Source organism: Phaethon aethereus (assembly GCF_964289735.1).
Source record: "Phaethon aethereus genome assembly, chromosome: 29".
NCBI classification, from domain to species: domain Eukaryota; kingdom Metazoa; phylum Chordata; class Aves; order Phaethontiformes; family Phaethontidae; genus Phaethon; species Phaethon aethereus.
In genome coordinates this window covers 3,305,891-3,319,008 of record NC_138605.1, presented here as the reverse complement: position 1 = coordinate 3,319,008, position 13,118 = coordinate 3,305,891, and the positions used below count along the sequence as shown (strand labels likewise).

The following is a 13,118-nucleotide window of genomic DNA, read 5'->3' as shown; positions in this document are numbered from 1 at the left end:
GCGTGGGGCGATGCTCCTCCACACCCACCCGCAGAGACGACAGTCTCCACACCAGTGCCATTGATGAAGGCTCTCTTGATGGTCTGAGTGCGGACATCAGACCAGTAAATGCGCTGCTCCAGGGCATCATAGTCCACCACCGTGACATTGTCGATGTCAGGCACCGTGAAGGAGATAATGTAGTTGTAGTAGGGGTTATCGATGTCCACGCCCCGGATCTCCATCTGCCGTGCATACAGCAGGAACTTCTTAAACTCTGGGGAGAAGGATGAGAGGGGCAATTGTGGGACCTCAGCGTGGTATGCAGAACTGGCGCCAAAGCATCTGTTTATCCTCCCCACCCTGGGGTGGCCTGGGCAGACCCCTACCATAGCAGGTCGTGTTGTCCTTGTCCAGCTTCATGAGGTGGGGACAGGCACACGACAGCGTGCGGTTGTAGTTGATGAGGCAGAGGTGGGAACACGGCCCTTTACCCCCGTTGGCTTCACAGGGATTAGGAGCTGCAAAGGGGATAAGACTCAGCGATGTCCCTGTTCCAGGGAACACCTACCCAGGAGGTCCCAGAGACCTGCAAGACCTTCCAGACCCTCCCTGCCCCATCGAGGAACTCTGACCCTTCAGCCTCATCACCCCAGGATACTTTGCTGGGTGGCCAGGGACATAGCAGAGGCCTCCAGCTCAGCGGAGGCCGAGAAGGGGGCAGCCATGGGGGTGGGAGCAGCTCCCATGCGATGCTCCAAGTGGGTGTGTGGCACACAACAGAGTGCCAGCACCATCTCCCCACCATACGCCCCCCACCTCCGCTTCCCCAGGCCTCACCCAGGGGCTGCCGGGAGGGGTGATACACCTGCAGGTCAAAAGGCTGCGTGTTGGTCCTCTGCACCACCGTCACGTTGTGCCCTGTCCATTTGTTGGCCTTAGCCAGCGTGTTGGTGCGCCAGTCTGTCCAGTAGACCTCACCCCCATATAGGGTGACGGCGAAGGGATGCGACAGGTACTCGTGTCCCCGCAGCACCTCGATGTGCCCCGTCCCATCGTACAGGGCTGAGTAGATGGCATCTGACCTACGTCCGGCAGAGACGGGGGTGAGAGCAGGCAGACAGCTAGGCACCGGCAAAGGTCTTTAACCCAACAGCAACAACCCACAGGGCCTAAGCAGCCGCCTCCTCTGCGCTGCTTAATGCTATGGAGGAGGACAAATGCTGATTTACACCAGGGATCAGAGCCCCTGCAGAGGAGAAAACCCAGAGCAAATGCTGGAACATGTTGCAGACACCAGCAGACCCCACAGAGCAAAGGCTTTTGCTCCCAGCCCAGCAGTCAAATGGCAGAACACCACAGGAGCGAGGGGGAAGGTGCCGGATCTGGGAGGGACAGGGCTGGGGGGTCAGGGAGGGAATGCGGGGAGGGAGGCGTGAGGCGGAGATGGGTGTCCTGGTCCCACCTGGCATCAATCCAGAGGATACGCTTCTCCAGGTAGTCGACGGTGAGCCCATTGGGCCAGCCCCCTGAGCCTGTCTCCTTGTGGATGGTGCGCCGGCCCGCGCCGCTCATGGAGGCGGCCTCGATGCGGGGCAGGCTGGCATCCCAGTCTGTCCAGAAGAGGATCCTGTGAGGGACAGTGAGCGGGGACAGTCAGCACGGGGACAAGGGGACACCAAGCTCTGCCTCCCAAATCGGCGTGTGTGTGCCCAGACAGCAGTCCGTGGCCTGGTCCTGCCGCGAGCTCCCAAGGGTGCCACTGTGTCCTGGTGACCGACGTCCCCTCCTGCCTCTTACCCATAGCGGGGGTCCAGGGCGATGGCACGGGGATGCTCGATGTCCCCCGCCAGCAGCGTGGTTCGCATGGTGCCGTCCAGCTTGGCCACCTCAATCTGGTCCAGGTTGCTCTCTACCCAGTAGATGTTGCCAGCGATCCAGTCCACGGCCAGCCCCTCAGGGGTGGCCAGCCCGTACTGTATCACCACCTCAAAGCTGGTCAGAGCTGCAGGGCACAGCGCCGGGAGAGCTCAGGCTGGTGCCTCTTTCCCGGCCCAGCCGCCACCGTCGCGCCCCAGTCCTGAACAGCCCCACCTGGCTTCGCTGGGGTTGATAGTTGGGGGACGCTTCTTCCCCAAACGGGGCCTGAACCCCAAAGGGCTCATCCCCACACCCGTGGTCCTGGTGCTGGGCTCTCACTGCCCCTCTGCAGGTGCCCCCTCCCACAGGCGCCCCCTCCTGTGGCTCTGTAGTGCTGATGGGGAGGGGGGTCCCGCTTTGTGCTCCCAGCTGCTGGGCTACAATTACCATCAGGAAAGTGCTGGGAATGCTAATTAACTCCTACATAATGAGCAACTTTGGAGAGCAGAACGGGATTCCTACAGGGGTTGTGGGCTCCAGCAGCCGCACCGTTGTGGGCTACCAAGGGGTCCTTGCCAATGCCCTATCCCAGATCCACTCCCCTGCTTTCCCACCTGCCTGGCCCCTGCCAGCTTGCTCCAGGGCTACGCACCCCCATTCTCAAGCAGCTTTCCCCTGTAGATTTTGTCCTCCACCACATCGGTCCAGTACAGCGAGCTCTGGTTGAGGTGGAAGTCCAAGGCAATGGTGTTGCGCAGCCCGGGGACCAGGACGCTGTAGTCACCCCGGTGCAGGTCAATGCGGCGGATCTCGTGGCGGTTGGAAAATATGATGAACGGCTTGAAGGGGTCTGGGGAAAGCAGAGTGGGTTCAGAAGCGGGGCACAGACAAGGGGTGACGGGCAGGGGCTGTGTGGGACTAACGGTCCCCACACCAGTGGGTAGAAGGTGTCCCCAGCTCCTGGCCCCAGCCCAGGCTGAGGGACCACCCACACCCCTGCACCGTAAAGGGCACCTTGTGCCGAGTGGGGACAGCAAGGGGCCCACTGTCCACAGGCAGATCCCCCCAGGACCTGGCCATGCCCGTCAGCATGGTCCTCAGCTCCGCTGTCGCTGCCTCGGAGAGCAGGGGGACACGCCCATCACAGGCAGCTGGGGCGATGCTGCCAAGCCCCTGCAGCCCACCCAAGCGTACCCAGGCTGCGGCAGCTCTCGCCGTCGGGCTCCAGCATCCAGCCCTCATAGCAGGAACACTTGACATTGTACTTGTCCTGCTCGCACTTCTGGCTGCACTTGAGGTGCTTGGCACAGTAGCTCTGGATCTGGCAGGTTTTGTTGTCCGAGCCCAGCTCCATCCCCAGGGGACAGGAGCAGACGATGCCCTCGCCAGGGGCCACCGTGCAGTTGTGGCTGCAGCCGCCGTTGTTCAGGGAGCACTGGTCTGCGGAGAGAGGACATGCTCATCAGGTCCTCATCCCACTCCTGGCTGGGACCCCATGTCCCAGTGCCCAGCTCCGCACTCACCACAGAGCTCTCCCTCGTCAGAGCCATCCCCACAGTCGTCAGAGCCGTCGCAGAGCTTCTCGGGGGGGAGGCAGATGGAGGTGTTGTTAGCGCAGGTGTGGGAGGGAGGTTTGCACACCAGCGACTCGCAGTTCTCCTCGTCTGAGTTGTCCTCGCAGTCACTATCGCCGTCGCAGACCCAGGCCTTGCTGATGCAGCGGGCTGCCAAGGGGAAAGCGAGAAGGGAGCAGATCAGATGCCGAGGAGATGTTATTTCAGGCACTCTGGGTCCCAGCTGCCCTGGAGCTGGTGTCCCTCCAGCACGTCCCCTGTCCCCATCCCCACCAAACCAAAGCCGGTCCCACTCCCTTTCTCAGGTCAGAGGGGGCAGGGGGCAGTGGTTCCCCCCTCCCCTGCTCTCACCTGAGTCCTTGCAGCCAAACTTGACGTTGGGGTCGCAGACATGGGTGACCCCCTCGCAGTTCTTCTCATCGCTGGAGTCCATGCAGTCTGTGTCGCCATCACAACGCCAGCGCATGGGGATGCAGAGCCCGTCCAGCCGGCACTGGAACTCATCAGTGTGGCAGCCCCCGGGTGGGCGCGTGGCTGGCGGGAGGGCACGCACACCCGCTCACTGCCTTCGCCCCGAGGAGCTGGGAACGGGCTGGGCTCGGGGGGCAGGAGGAGGACTGGGCACTCAGCCCAGCAGGGAAAGGGCTGGAGGCACCCAGAGGTGCAGAAGGGGGGGTTATCTGGGCACCCATGGTGGGCAGAGGAGGCTGCAGGATTTCCTGCCTGGAAGCTGGGGCTCTGCCTAGGGGGGCTTGCGGCTCCCCGGGCAAGACGGCAGCAGAGCTGATGCCCAGGGGTGTCCATCTGCCGCTCTCTCCCTCCCTCCCAGGGCAGGACCTGAGTCCCCCCAGGTGAGGACACAGAGCAGCAGCACAGCAAGCAGCCGGCTCCGCCGCAGCCTGGGGCTCACCCTGGTTGGTGCAGTTGGCGTGAGTCTCATCGCTGTAGTCCCCACAGTCATTGTCCCCGTCGCAGGTCCAGTGCACAGGGATGCAGCGCCCGCTGTTGCACTTGAACTGGTTGCTGGAGCAGGAGTGGCTGCAGCCCGCCTCGTCGCTGTTGTCCCCGCAGTCGTTGTCTGGAGAGGGAAGGGGAGCAGGAAGGGGCTCAGAGGGTGCCCGGCCAGCCAGGAGGGCTGCTGGAGGCACGGCAGGAGGGAGGAAGGCAGAGACCCCCTGCCAGAGGAGGCGGCCGGGGGAAGCGGGGAACAACGGGAATCGGACAGACTGCACCAGCAGACAGGACGTGGGGCAACAGACAGCCCCTCGGCACTGGCGGCAGGACCCCTGCGGGAGAGGCCGGGCTGAACCGAGAGCCCCTGGCCCCCGGCCCTCCTGGCCCCCGGCCCTCCCACCCCCCGACACTCTCGCCAGGCGCAGCCAAGCACCAGCAGCACACAAAGAAAATGAAACACAGAAACTGCATAGATCAGCCATGTACCTGGGGAGGCTGGGAGGGTGCCCAGCACCAGGGGGGCCGCTCTGCTCCGCAGGGGGAGCAGAGCTGGAGGGACGCAGCACTCCTTTACGGGGCGCATCCACAGGGAGGTGGGCTGGCATGGCCAATTGGGGGTGTCAGCTTGCCTGGAGGAAACCCCATCGCCCACTGACAGGCAGCAGGAGCTTTAGTCTGGTGGTGCCGTGACACTGGCAATGCAGCCCCTCGGCCTGCCCTGCTGGCGCCGGCACAGGGAACAGGGCGCAGGGCTGGCCTGGCTTGCTGGAACCACCATAGCGCTCTGCTCCGCTGCGGACGCCCCGCCTGAGCTCGGCAAAGGGCCTTTGCCTCCCCATGCCTCTGCTTCCCCCACACAGGGAGCTCACAACGGGCAGAGGAACAAAGACACTGACGGCTGCCACACAGCTTCACCAGCAGCCCAGCTCCTGCAGCTGCCGACCCTGAACTCTCCAGGCTCCCACCAACGGGAGCTTCCCCGGCGACTCCACGCACTGAGCTAGGAGGGACGGATGCTTCGCTCCCCAGCACCTGGCGCATCCTTCGCGCTGCTGGAGCGCAGGGGGTATTGCCAGAGCGCGCGGGGGGCATTGCCAGTGTCTGGAGAAGCAGCCCACGAGGCTCACAGCACTCTGGAGGGGACAGGTTTGGGAGTTGTGTGGGGCCAGGTTAGGGGTCTGGTGCATGTTGATCTATGCACTAACCGGTAGGCTTTGGACAGTTCTTTTCGTCAGAGCCATCCCCACAATCTTTTTCTGAAACACAGAACCAACCAGACAGGAGAGTGGGCACAATGACAAACAAAACAACACAACACGGCACACGCACAGAGAGCGGCACAAGAACAGGCTGACGCCGGGACGTGAACATGGACATGGAGAGGGACACACAGAGGCTGCACAGGCACACCGAGCGGCCTGGGAGGCGAGACCAGAAGCAGCAGAGGGTGCTGGGGGAGCCCAGGGCATCTGGGCTGTGAGCACCTCGTCACCGCAGCTCCTGCCCCACAGGTGCCTGGCGAGGCTCTTAGCTGCACAGAGGTGCTCCACACAAAGGCCATCGCTTTGGTGAGTGCCTGGCTGCCAGCACTGGTGGGTCCCCAGGAAAAGAGACTGTCCCTTGGTGGGTATGGCTCAGAGGTAGGCCTGCCCCAGAAGGAAGAGGCTACTTCCTCAGGAAGACCCCAGGGAGAGACCTGCATCCACAGCTCCCCGCTAACCTCCTGCACCAGCACCTGCACTCTACAGCTCTGAAGGTACCTCACCTGCTCTGAAGGTACCTCACCCTCTCTGAAGCCACTAATTAAACCTAATGATGCAGAGCTGCTAGGAAGACTGAAACAAACCTCTGGGGAAGGAAAGCAGCCCTGGGGCAAATCCTCTCTCCCAGGCCTGGCCCTGGAAACAGAGACCAGACCTGAGCTCTCTGGGAGACCTCTCCTGCCTTCCCTGGGACTACGGGACCTGACTCAGCCCCGCCAGCAGCACAGGCCACTCCACATTTGTCTCAAGCACTGGGGCAGAGCTTTGGCCACATTGCAAAGAATGCCAAGGTCTGCTGAAATGATGCCTGCCAGGCTGTTCCTGCAACACCCGCTCCCCCAAGGGCAGCCAAGAAAAATGTGGGTCTTGGTGTTGCAGGATGCACTTACAGCTTCAGCTAACGCCTCCTCCTTTCAGGGCCAGGGCTCTGCTGTTTAGCACAAGGCGGAGAAGTGGCCCTTACAGGAACACAGACCCCCGCCAGACTGGCACCCCTGCATCTGATCGCGCTGTCCCCGGCTGTGTCCCCCTTGGCAGCTGTCGGGGGGTCCTTACCGTTGTCACACCGCCAGTTGATGTTTATGCAGCGCCCGTTGTTGCAGGTGAACTGCGTCAAGGGGAAGCAGGTGGGGTAGGCTGCGGAGGAGGCAGAGGCACAGTCAGGGTGGGGGAGATACCCTGTGCCCCAATGCCCACGCCTGGCCCCACTGATGTCTCTGCCCCACAGTGGGGTGAGGAGCAGTGCTCCCCCAAATGGCCTTGTGCGCCCAGCACTCCCCCCCCAGCTCACCGCACGAGGCAGACTCGTCGGAGCGGTCCCCACAGTCATCGTCCAGGTCACACGTCCAGGAGATGGGGATGCAGCGCCCACTGGCACAGGAGAACTGGTTGGGGGAGCAGGTCCGAGCTGGCCCAGGGAGAGACAGAGAGCGCTTTAGTAGCTGGTGGTGCATTGCTTTGCTGGGGGAAAGGTGGGGAACAACCCCCCTCCGGGGCTCCTGCGAGGCACAGGCGTAGAAGCCAAACTAGCTGCAAGGTGGGCAGCAGGGACTCGCAAGGCCCCGAAACCTCAGCCCTGCAGCATGCAGGGAACAGCGAAGGCTGCAGCTCGGCACAGCAGTGTGAGCTCTCCCTCTGTTCCCTCTGCAGGATGAGGCAGGCTTCTCACCTGAGCAGGTAGAGTTGGACTCGTCCTCGTTGTTCCCGCAGTCGTTGTCCCCGTCGCAGAGCCAGCGGTTGGGGATGCAGCGGTTGTTCTTGCACTTGAAACGGTCCGAGGGGCAGGTGTGCTGGTCTGCAGGGGAAACGCGTGCTCAGGGCCTGCCCTTCTCTATCCCATGCCCATTCCCCCTCCATGTCTGGGGGAGAGAAAAACTGAGACAGAAAAGGGCAGGGAGCCTCAAACAAACTGGGGATCCAGGATCCTAATCACCATCTCCCCCCTGAATTGCTCAAGCCTGCTCCCCTCCTAGAGGTGGGGAAGGGACAACAGGGGCCCTGGCTGCCCGACCCCGTCCCAGCCATCGGCCACACACCTGGGGGGAGCTTAGCCCGAATCCTGCCACCCCAGGAGTGCGTAAACCACTATCCTGCCGTACAGGAGGCAGCTACGTACGGCAGAGCTCAGGGGCTTCGTCACTGTTGTCCAGGCAGTCATTGTCCCCGTCGCATTTCCAGCGCTCCTGGATGCAGCGGTTGTTCTTGCAGGCAAACTCCCCGGGCTGACATTGCGGAGGGGGGATGTAGGACGGGTTGGCTGGCAAGGGAAAAGCAAAGGGAGGGGATAATTTTAACCAAGTGCAGCAGCGAGGACAGTCCTGTGTCCCCAGGCTAACAGGATGTCTACATGACTGCCCAGCAGCCCCCGAGAGTGTACACAGACACTCCTGCCCACGTGCACCAGCTCCTGGGCACAAAACAAGAAGGTGCAGCCCACGATCAAGGGGGCTCAGCCTGCATGCATGGACCGCACCAGCAAAGCTTCACCCCTCTCACGTAAGCTGGTGAAACACATCACTGCCCAGGCTCACAGCCCTGAACCTGGCTCTTCCCCAAGTTGACAGCAGAGTGAACCTGCCCCGACTGTGCGAGCAGTATCAGACACGGTTGCACAGAAGCTGTGCAGCGATCCCCACCAGGGATTTCCACCCATTTCCGTGGACAGGTGGCTGTCCTGCTGCCACTGTGCGAGAGGAGGAACTGGAGCCGTTAACGTGACTTGTCTGCAAGCTCCCATGGGTGCAGGGAGCACCCACCTCCCTGAGCCCCGGGGCCAGCCCTGCACCGCGTGAGGCATCAGGGCTGATGTGCCAGAGCGCAGCCCTAGATCCTGTGTCCCTGCCCATCGCTTGGGGAGAGGGGGTCCCCAGTGGGCAGCCTACCCTGGCAGGTGACAGAGTCTGAGCCCAGGATCTGGTCCTCAGCACAGGCACACTGACGGCCCCGGGGGGTGGCCAGGCACAAGCTGCTGCAGCCACCGTTGTTCACGCGGCACTTGTTGGAGCCCACTGTGGAGGCAAGGCAGGGGTAACAAGATGGGGACTTCAGCACCCAGGGAACCCTGCTGACCCACAGCGGGCTGCTGGGTGCTCTCGGCCCCCTGGACTCCCTCAATAGGCTCCACAGTTGGAACCCAGCTGGAAACCCCAGTTCATGAGGCCATGCAAGGCAGTGGGGACCCATCAGGAGACACAAAGCCTGGCTGAACTAGCCAGGAAGCCTGGCAGGTATGGAGGGAGGGGGAGAAAAAGAGAAAAGGCTGGAAGGGCAGGGGATGAGTGATAGCAGGGTTTACAGAAAGACAGCATGCATGGGGATAGACAGACAGGCAGGGATATGGCCAAGAGGAAGGCTGGGCACTTCCTCAGCCACCGATCCCCAGTCCCATCCCTCTTCCAGCCCCCCTGTTCCCTCGTGCACAGCAGGTCCTGGCGGTGCCAGGCAGAGGTGGCCCCAGCACCTTGCTGCTGCTGTGCATCATACATCCGGATCTCGAAGATGGGCGGGCGCTCGTTCCGGAGCAGGCTCACCACCTTGGAGGCCTGGTCCAGCCGGTAGATGCTGCCGCTGCGGTACTCGGTCCAGAAGAGGAAGTTGCTGTAGTGGCACAGCCCAAAGGCGTGATTCAGCTCAGGGCCCTCGTACACGATCTGTGGGTGCAGGGAAGTGGAGAGGCTCGTTGTTAGCTGCGACGGGTGCCCAGGGAAACCCCACGTGGCAGGACAGGGCAAGGGACATTGGAAGGGGAGAGGAGGGGACAGGCAGCAGGGGAGCGTGGCTGAACATGGCCAGCCACCCACCGAGTAGACCCACAGCAGATGCAGTCTAGCTGAGGCAATGGCTCGGCTGCCCATGGCCCCAAGTCTGCAGCGATCAGCATCCGAAAGCCCACGGGGCCTCCACTTGCCTTCCGCTCGGTGCCGTTGAGATAGACCATCTCGATGCGGTCATAGAAAGCATCCACCCAGTAAAGGATCTTGGCCGGGATGTCCAGGCTCAGCCCATTGGGCCACAGGACGGTCTTGGAGGTGATGAAGATGTTGCGGTTGGAACCGTCCATCCAGGCTCTCTCGATCTTGCCCCTCTTGCTGTCTTTGGGATCCTCCTCCCAATCCGTCCAGTACATCCACCTGCCACAGACACTAAGCTGTTACAGACGCAGACGAGCTGGGCTCGGAGCCCACCCCACCACTGATCTGAAGAGCGACTGGTTCTGCCTCCACAGAACCAGGTGTGAATGCTCTGGCTGCTCGCGGAGTGGCTGACACGAAGCAGCAGGCAGGTCCTGCTGCCCTGTGCCGACAGCTAGACCCCAGCCCAACACAACAGCCCGACAGCCCTCCCACCCACGCCAGTACCACCAAGCCCAGGCTGAAGCTGCCGCGCAGTGCGGAGCTGCTGCCATCACCACAGCCGGAGCTGCTGCCCGGCCCTGCCGTCACAGCTCATGAGCCACTGCAAATGCTCAGAGACGCAGCGACCGCCATGCAGAGCTGGGGACCCAGCCGCCAGCTCTGCTGGACCCTGCTGTGGGCAGGAGCAGCTGTGCCCTCCCACGAGCCAACCCTGACCACCCAGGCACCCACACCCGTTCAGGGGGTCCACCACGATCGCTCGGGGATGGGTCATCTTCCCCTCGATCAGTGTCTTCCGCGTCTGGGCAGCCTTCTCCAGCCGAGCCACGCTGATGGTCTTTTTAGGGCCGTCATCCGTCCAGTACAGGTTGTTCCCCATCCAGTCCACAGCAATCCCTTCCACATTGTGGATGCCTTTGGGGAAAAGCAGTAGCAGGCACTCATCACCAGGGCTGCAAGGCAGCAGGAAGATGAGAAGCAGAAGCGACAGCCCCATATGATTCACAGTGCATTCGGCACCTCCCAATCCCCACTCAAACCAACAGGGATGACGATGCCCCCCCGCCCCAGTGCAGGCAGCTCCCCCAGAGGTACCGCAGCCACAGGGAGCCTGGGCTGGAAAAACTCAAATCCAGGAGTATCCTCAGCTGGTTCGCCCCAAGGCAACACAAACGTACTCAGCTGGCAGCGTGGGGATGGATCAGCCATGGCACTGAGCCCCAGGGACCCTGAGGATCCCCCATCCCTCCCTCCTCCTCCCACCTGAGCCGGTTGGGCTGGGCCAGCTCAGGCAGGAGGGGGACATCCAGGGACAGGGGTCCCTCTCCCGCCTCTGCTGGGGCATGTGCTCTGTACCTGTCTCTCAACAGCAGGCTACAGATAAACCCAAACAGCAGCTTCAAGCCTTTGTTTTAAGGGTCAAAGGTGCAAGGGACAGGACAGAAGTGCTGCCGTTACATGAGGAAATGCACTGATGGCTGTTGCTGCTGGCTCCCAGAGGCTGACCGCGCTGGGGAGGGACCAGGCTGGGCCCCTTGGCCACGCACCATCCTTCAGGATGGTCTCTCGCTCCGTGCCGTCAATCTTTTGGCGTCCGATGAGGTAACTGGTGGTGTCAGCGAAGTAGATGAAGCCGGTCTCAGCGTGGAAGTCCAGCGCTCGGGGGTTCATGAGGTTCTCGATGGGGATCATGTGCTCGTCTGGCACCTTGGCCCCCATGTCCATCCCACGGATGATGCCTGGACGCCCCTTCCCGTACACCAGGAACAGCTCATGCTCGGGCTCTGCAGAGACATAAGGAGAGCCATTGCCACCAGCCAGGCCAGGGCAGCACTGGGGGCGGGCAGCCCAACGCACCATGGCACTGGGGCTTTCATGGGGTTGCAGAGGCCAGGTAAGAGGCAGCAACCTGCCCCTGCACCCAGCAGGTCTGCAGGGACTGCACAGCCCCGCGGGCAGCCCACAGCTTAGGCTGGGAAGAAAAGGGGTGTTTGCAACCAGGAGGGAAAGAATTGAAAACCTCCGCTTGCCCCAGGCCCGTGTGCTCCCAACTCTCTGGCACAAGCACTTCTGCCCACCCCAGTCTCTCGCAGACAGGGGCAGCCACCAGCCCCCTCGCCCCCTCCCGCAGCTCTCCAGAGCAGGCCGGGACTCACTTTTGCAGGACTTCCCGTCACTGCCCAGGCTGAACCCGGAGCGGCACCGGCAGGTTCGGGTCTTGTGGCTGTTCCCGAGGAGGCAGATATCTGAGCAGCCTCCCGGCTTGCCGAACTGATCTGGCTCGCAGGCATGGCTCCTCACTGCAACACAGAGCGCGGGCTGCAGCAGCCGGAGGCAACCAGAGCAGCGCAGAGATGCCCTGCCCAGCCGCAGGTCCGCCCTGGCCAGGAAGCACGGGCAGGCGGGGGACACCAGTCTGCAACCGCAGGGATGCGGAATGGTCTCATGGATGCTGCCGGCCAGACCATGGCTCTTGGGGCTTTAGGGGGGGCCCTTCCCTCTGGAGCTCCTGGCCGGTTAGCCAGGGCCTAAGCGTTGCACAGGACAGGCAATGCAGAGAGGGGAAGGACCTGTCCAAGATGAAGGATCACTGCAGAGCAGAAACCAGCACAGCATATCCCAGCACACCGCCACAGACACTGGGCCACGCTGCCTCCATCTTGCCAGCCATCCCTCACAAGCCATGGAAGGAGTGGGGCTGCCCAGCTACTCCGTGGACAGCACCGGCAGAATGAGCCCTGGCGCAGGGACAGCCAGCACTGGCCCGGAGAGCCCCTTTAACCACACGCCTTCACCGCTCGGAAATCTCCCAATTTGTTTTATATTCTGGAAAACGCCAAGCAGACTGCAGATTCTAAGAGAATTTTGAACGAGTAAATTGATTAACAGCAGGAAGGTGCTGGTGGTGGAGCAGGCAGACAGGTACAGACGCGGGGAGGGGACAGTGCAGCTCTGAAGCCTTTCAACTCCCTTGAAATCCCTTGGTGCCTGGGAGCACGCGGCCCCGGTTTAAGGGTGAACACACCAGCAGCGGGGACCGACAGTGTGTGGGCACCGCAAAAGGGAGCCATTAATATTTAAAGATGCCGTATCTGCTCCAATGTCCCTGCGCTCTCCAGTGAGACGTGACCGACCAACCACGTGGCACAGCCACCCAGTTCACAGGGACGGCTGCCATGTCTCTTGCAGGAGGAGACAGAGCGATATCAGGGGCCGGGGCACCCTGGGGTGTTCGGCAGCCCGGCGAGAGGCCACCCCTGGCTGCCTGAGGAGCAGGGATCCCACTCAAGGCCCAGAACAAGGAGTGCTGTCAATGGGACAGCAGCTCCGGGAGTCCCTGCGGACTCAGGGCAAGTCAGGCAGCTTCTCCATCCCTGTCCCTGGGCTCATGCTTTTCAGCCCACCCGGCACTCGGCAGCCCTGGGCAAGCTCCGGCAGTGCCCCCCACTCTGCTGCTGCCCCCCTGCCCAGGCACACAGAGCTCGCAGGGAGCGGGGGAGCTGGGGGCGACTGGGTAGGGCCAGGCCCGGGCTGAGCACGGCTCCTCAGGGCCACAGGGTGCTACTGGCGGAGGCTCCTGGGCAAGTCAACCCGTCCTGGGTGTCTGGCCCCATTAGGAACGAGAATTTAGGAGG

The 13,118-nt window shown here is 62.5% G+C and overlaps 1 protein-coding gene across 1 annotated transcript in view; it reads right to left on the bottom strand.

Annotated features, from left to right (window-relative positions):
• The window catches only part of LRP1 (LDL receptor related protein 1), a gene marked incomplete at its 5' end in the record, with an annotated part of 91,305 nt that overhangs the window by 33,009 nt on the left and 45,178 nt on the right, over positions 1 to 13,118 (bottom strand). The window contains 20 exons of the mRNA XM_082011773.1: positions 29 to 256; positions 369 to 500; positions 820 to 1,064; positions 1,445 to 1,609; positions 1,780 to 1,984; positions 2,492 to 2,689; positions 3,034 to 3,279; positions 3,363 to 3,563; positions 3,765 to 3,947; positions 4,324 to 4,491; positions 6,686 to 6,766; positions 6,921 to 7,037; positions 7,299 to 7,424; positions 7,746 to 7,886; positions 8,512 to 8,637; positions 9,090 to 9,279; positions 9,537 to 9,759; positions 10,218 to 10,398; positions 11,031 to 11,267; positions 11,640 to 11,783. Of these exons, the coding sequence (XP_081867899.1) occupies positions 29 to 256; positions 369 to 500; positions 820 to 1,064; positions 1,445 to 1,609; positions 1,780 to 1,984; positions 2,492 to 2,689; positions 3,034 to 3,279; positions 3,363 to 3,563; positions 3,765 to 3,947; positions 4,324 to 4,491; positions 6,686 to 6,766; positions 6,921 to 7,037; positions 7,299 to 7,424; positions 7,746 to 7,886; positions 8,512 to 8,637; positions 9,090 to 9,279; positions 9,537 to 9,759; positions 10,218 to 10,398; positions 11,031 to 11,267; positions 11,640 to 11,783 (3,537 nt within the window). The remainder of the gene's footprint in view (positions 1 to 28; positions 257 to 368; positions 501 to 819; positions 1,065 to 1,444; positions 1,610 to 1,779; positions 1,985 to 2,491; positions 2,690 to 3,033; positions 3,280 to 3,362; positions 3,564 to 3,764; positions 3,948 to 4,323; positions 4,492 to 6,685; positions 6,767 to 6,920; positions 7,038 to 7,298; positions 7,425 to 7,745; positions 7,887 to 8,511; positions 8,638 to 9,089; positions 9,280 to 9,536; positions 9,760 to 10,217; positions 10,399 to 11,030; positions 11,268 to 11,639; positions 11,784 to 13,118) is intronic.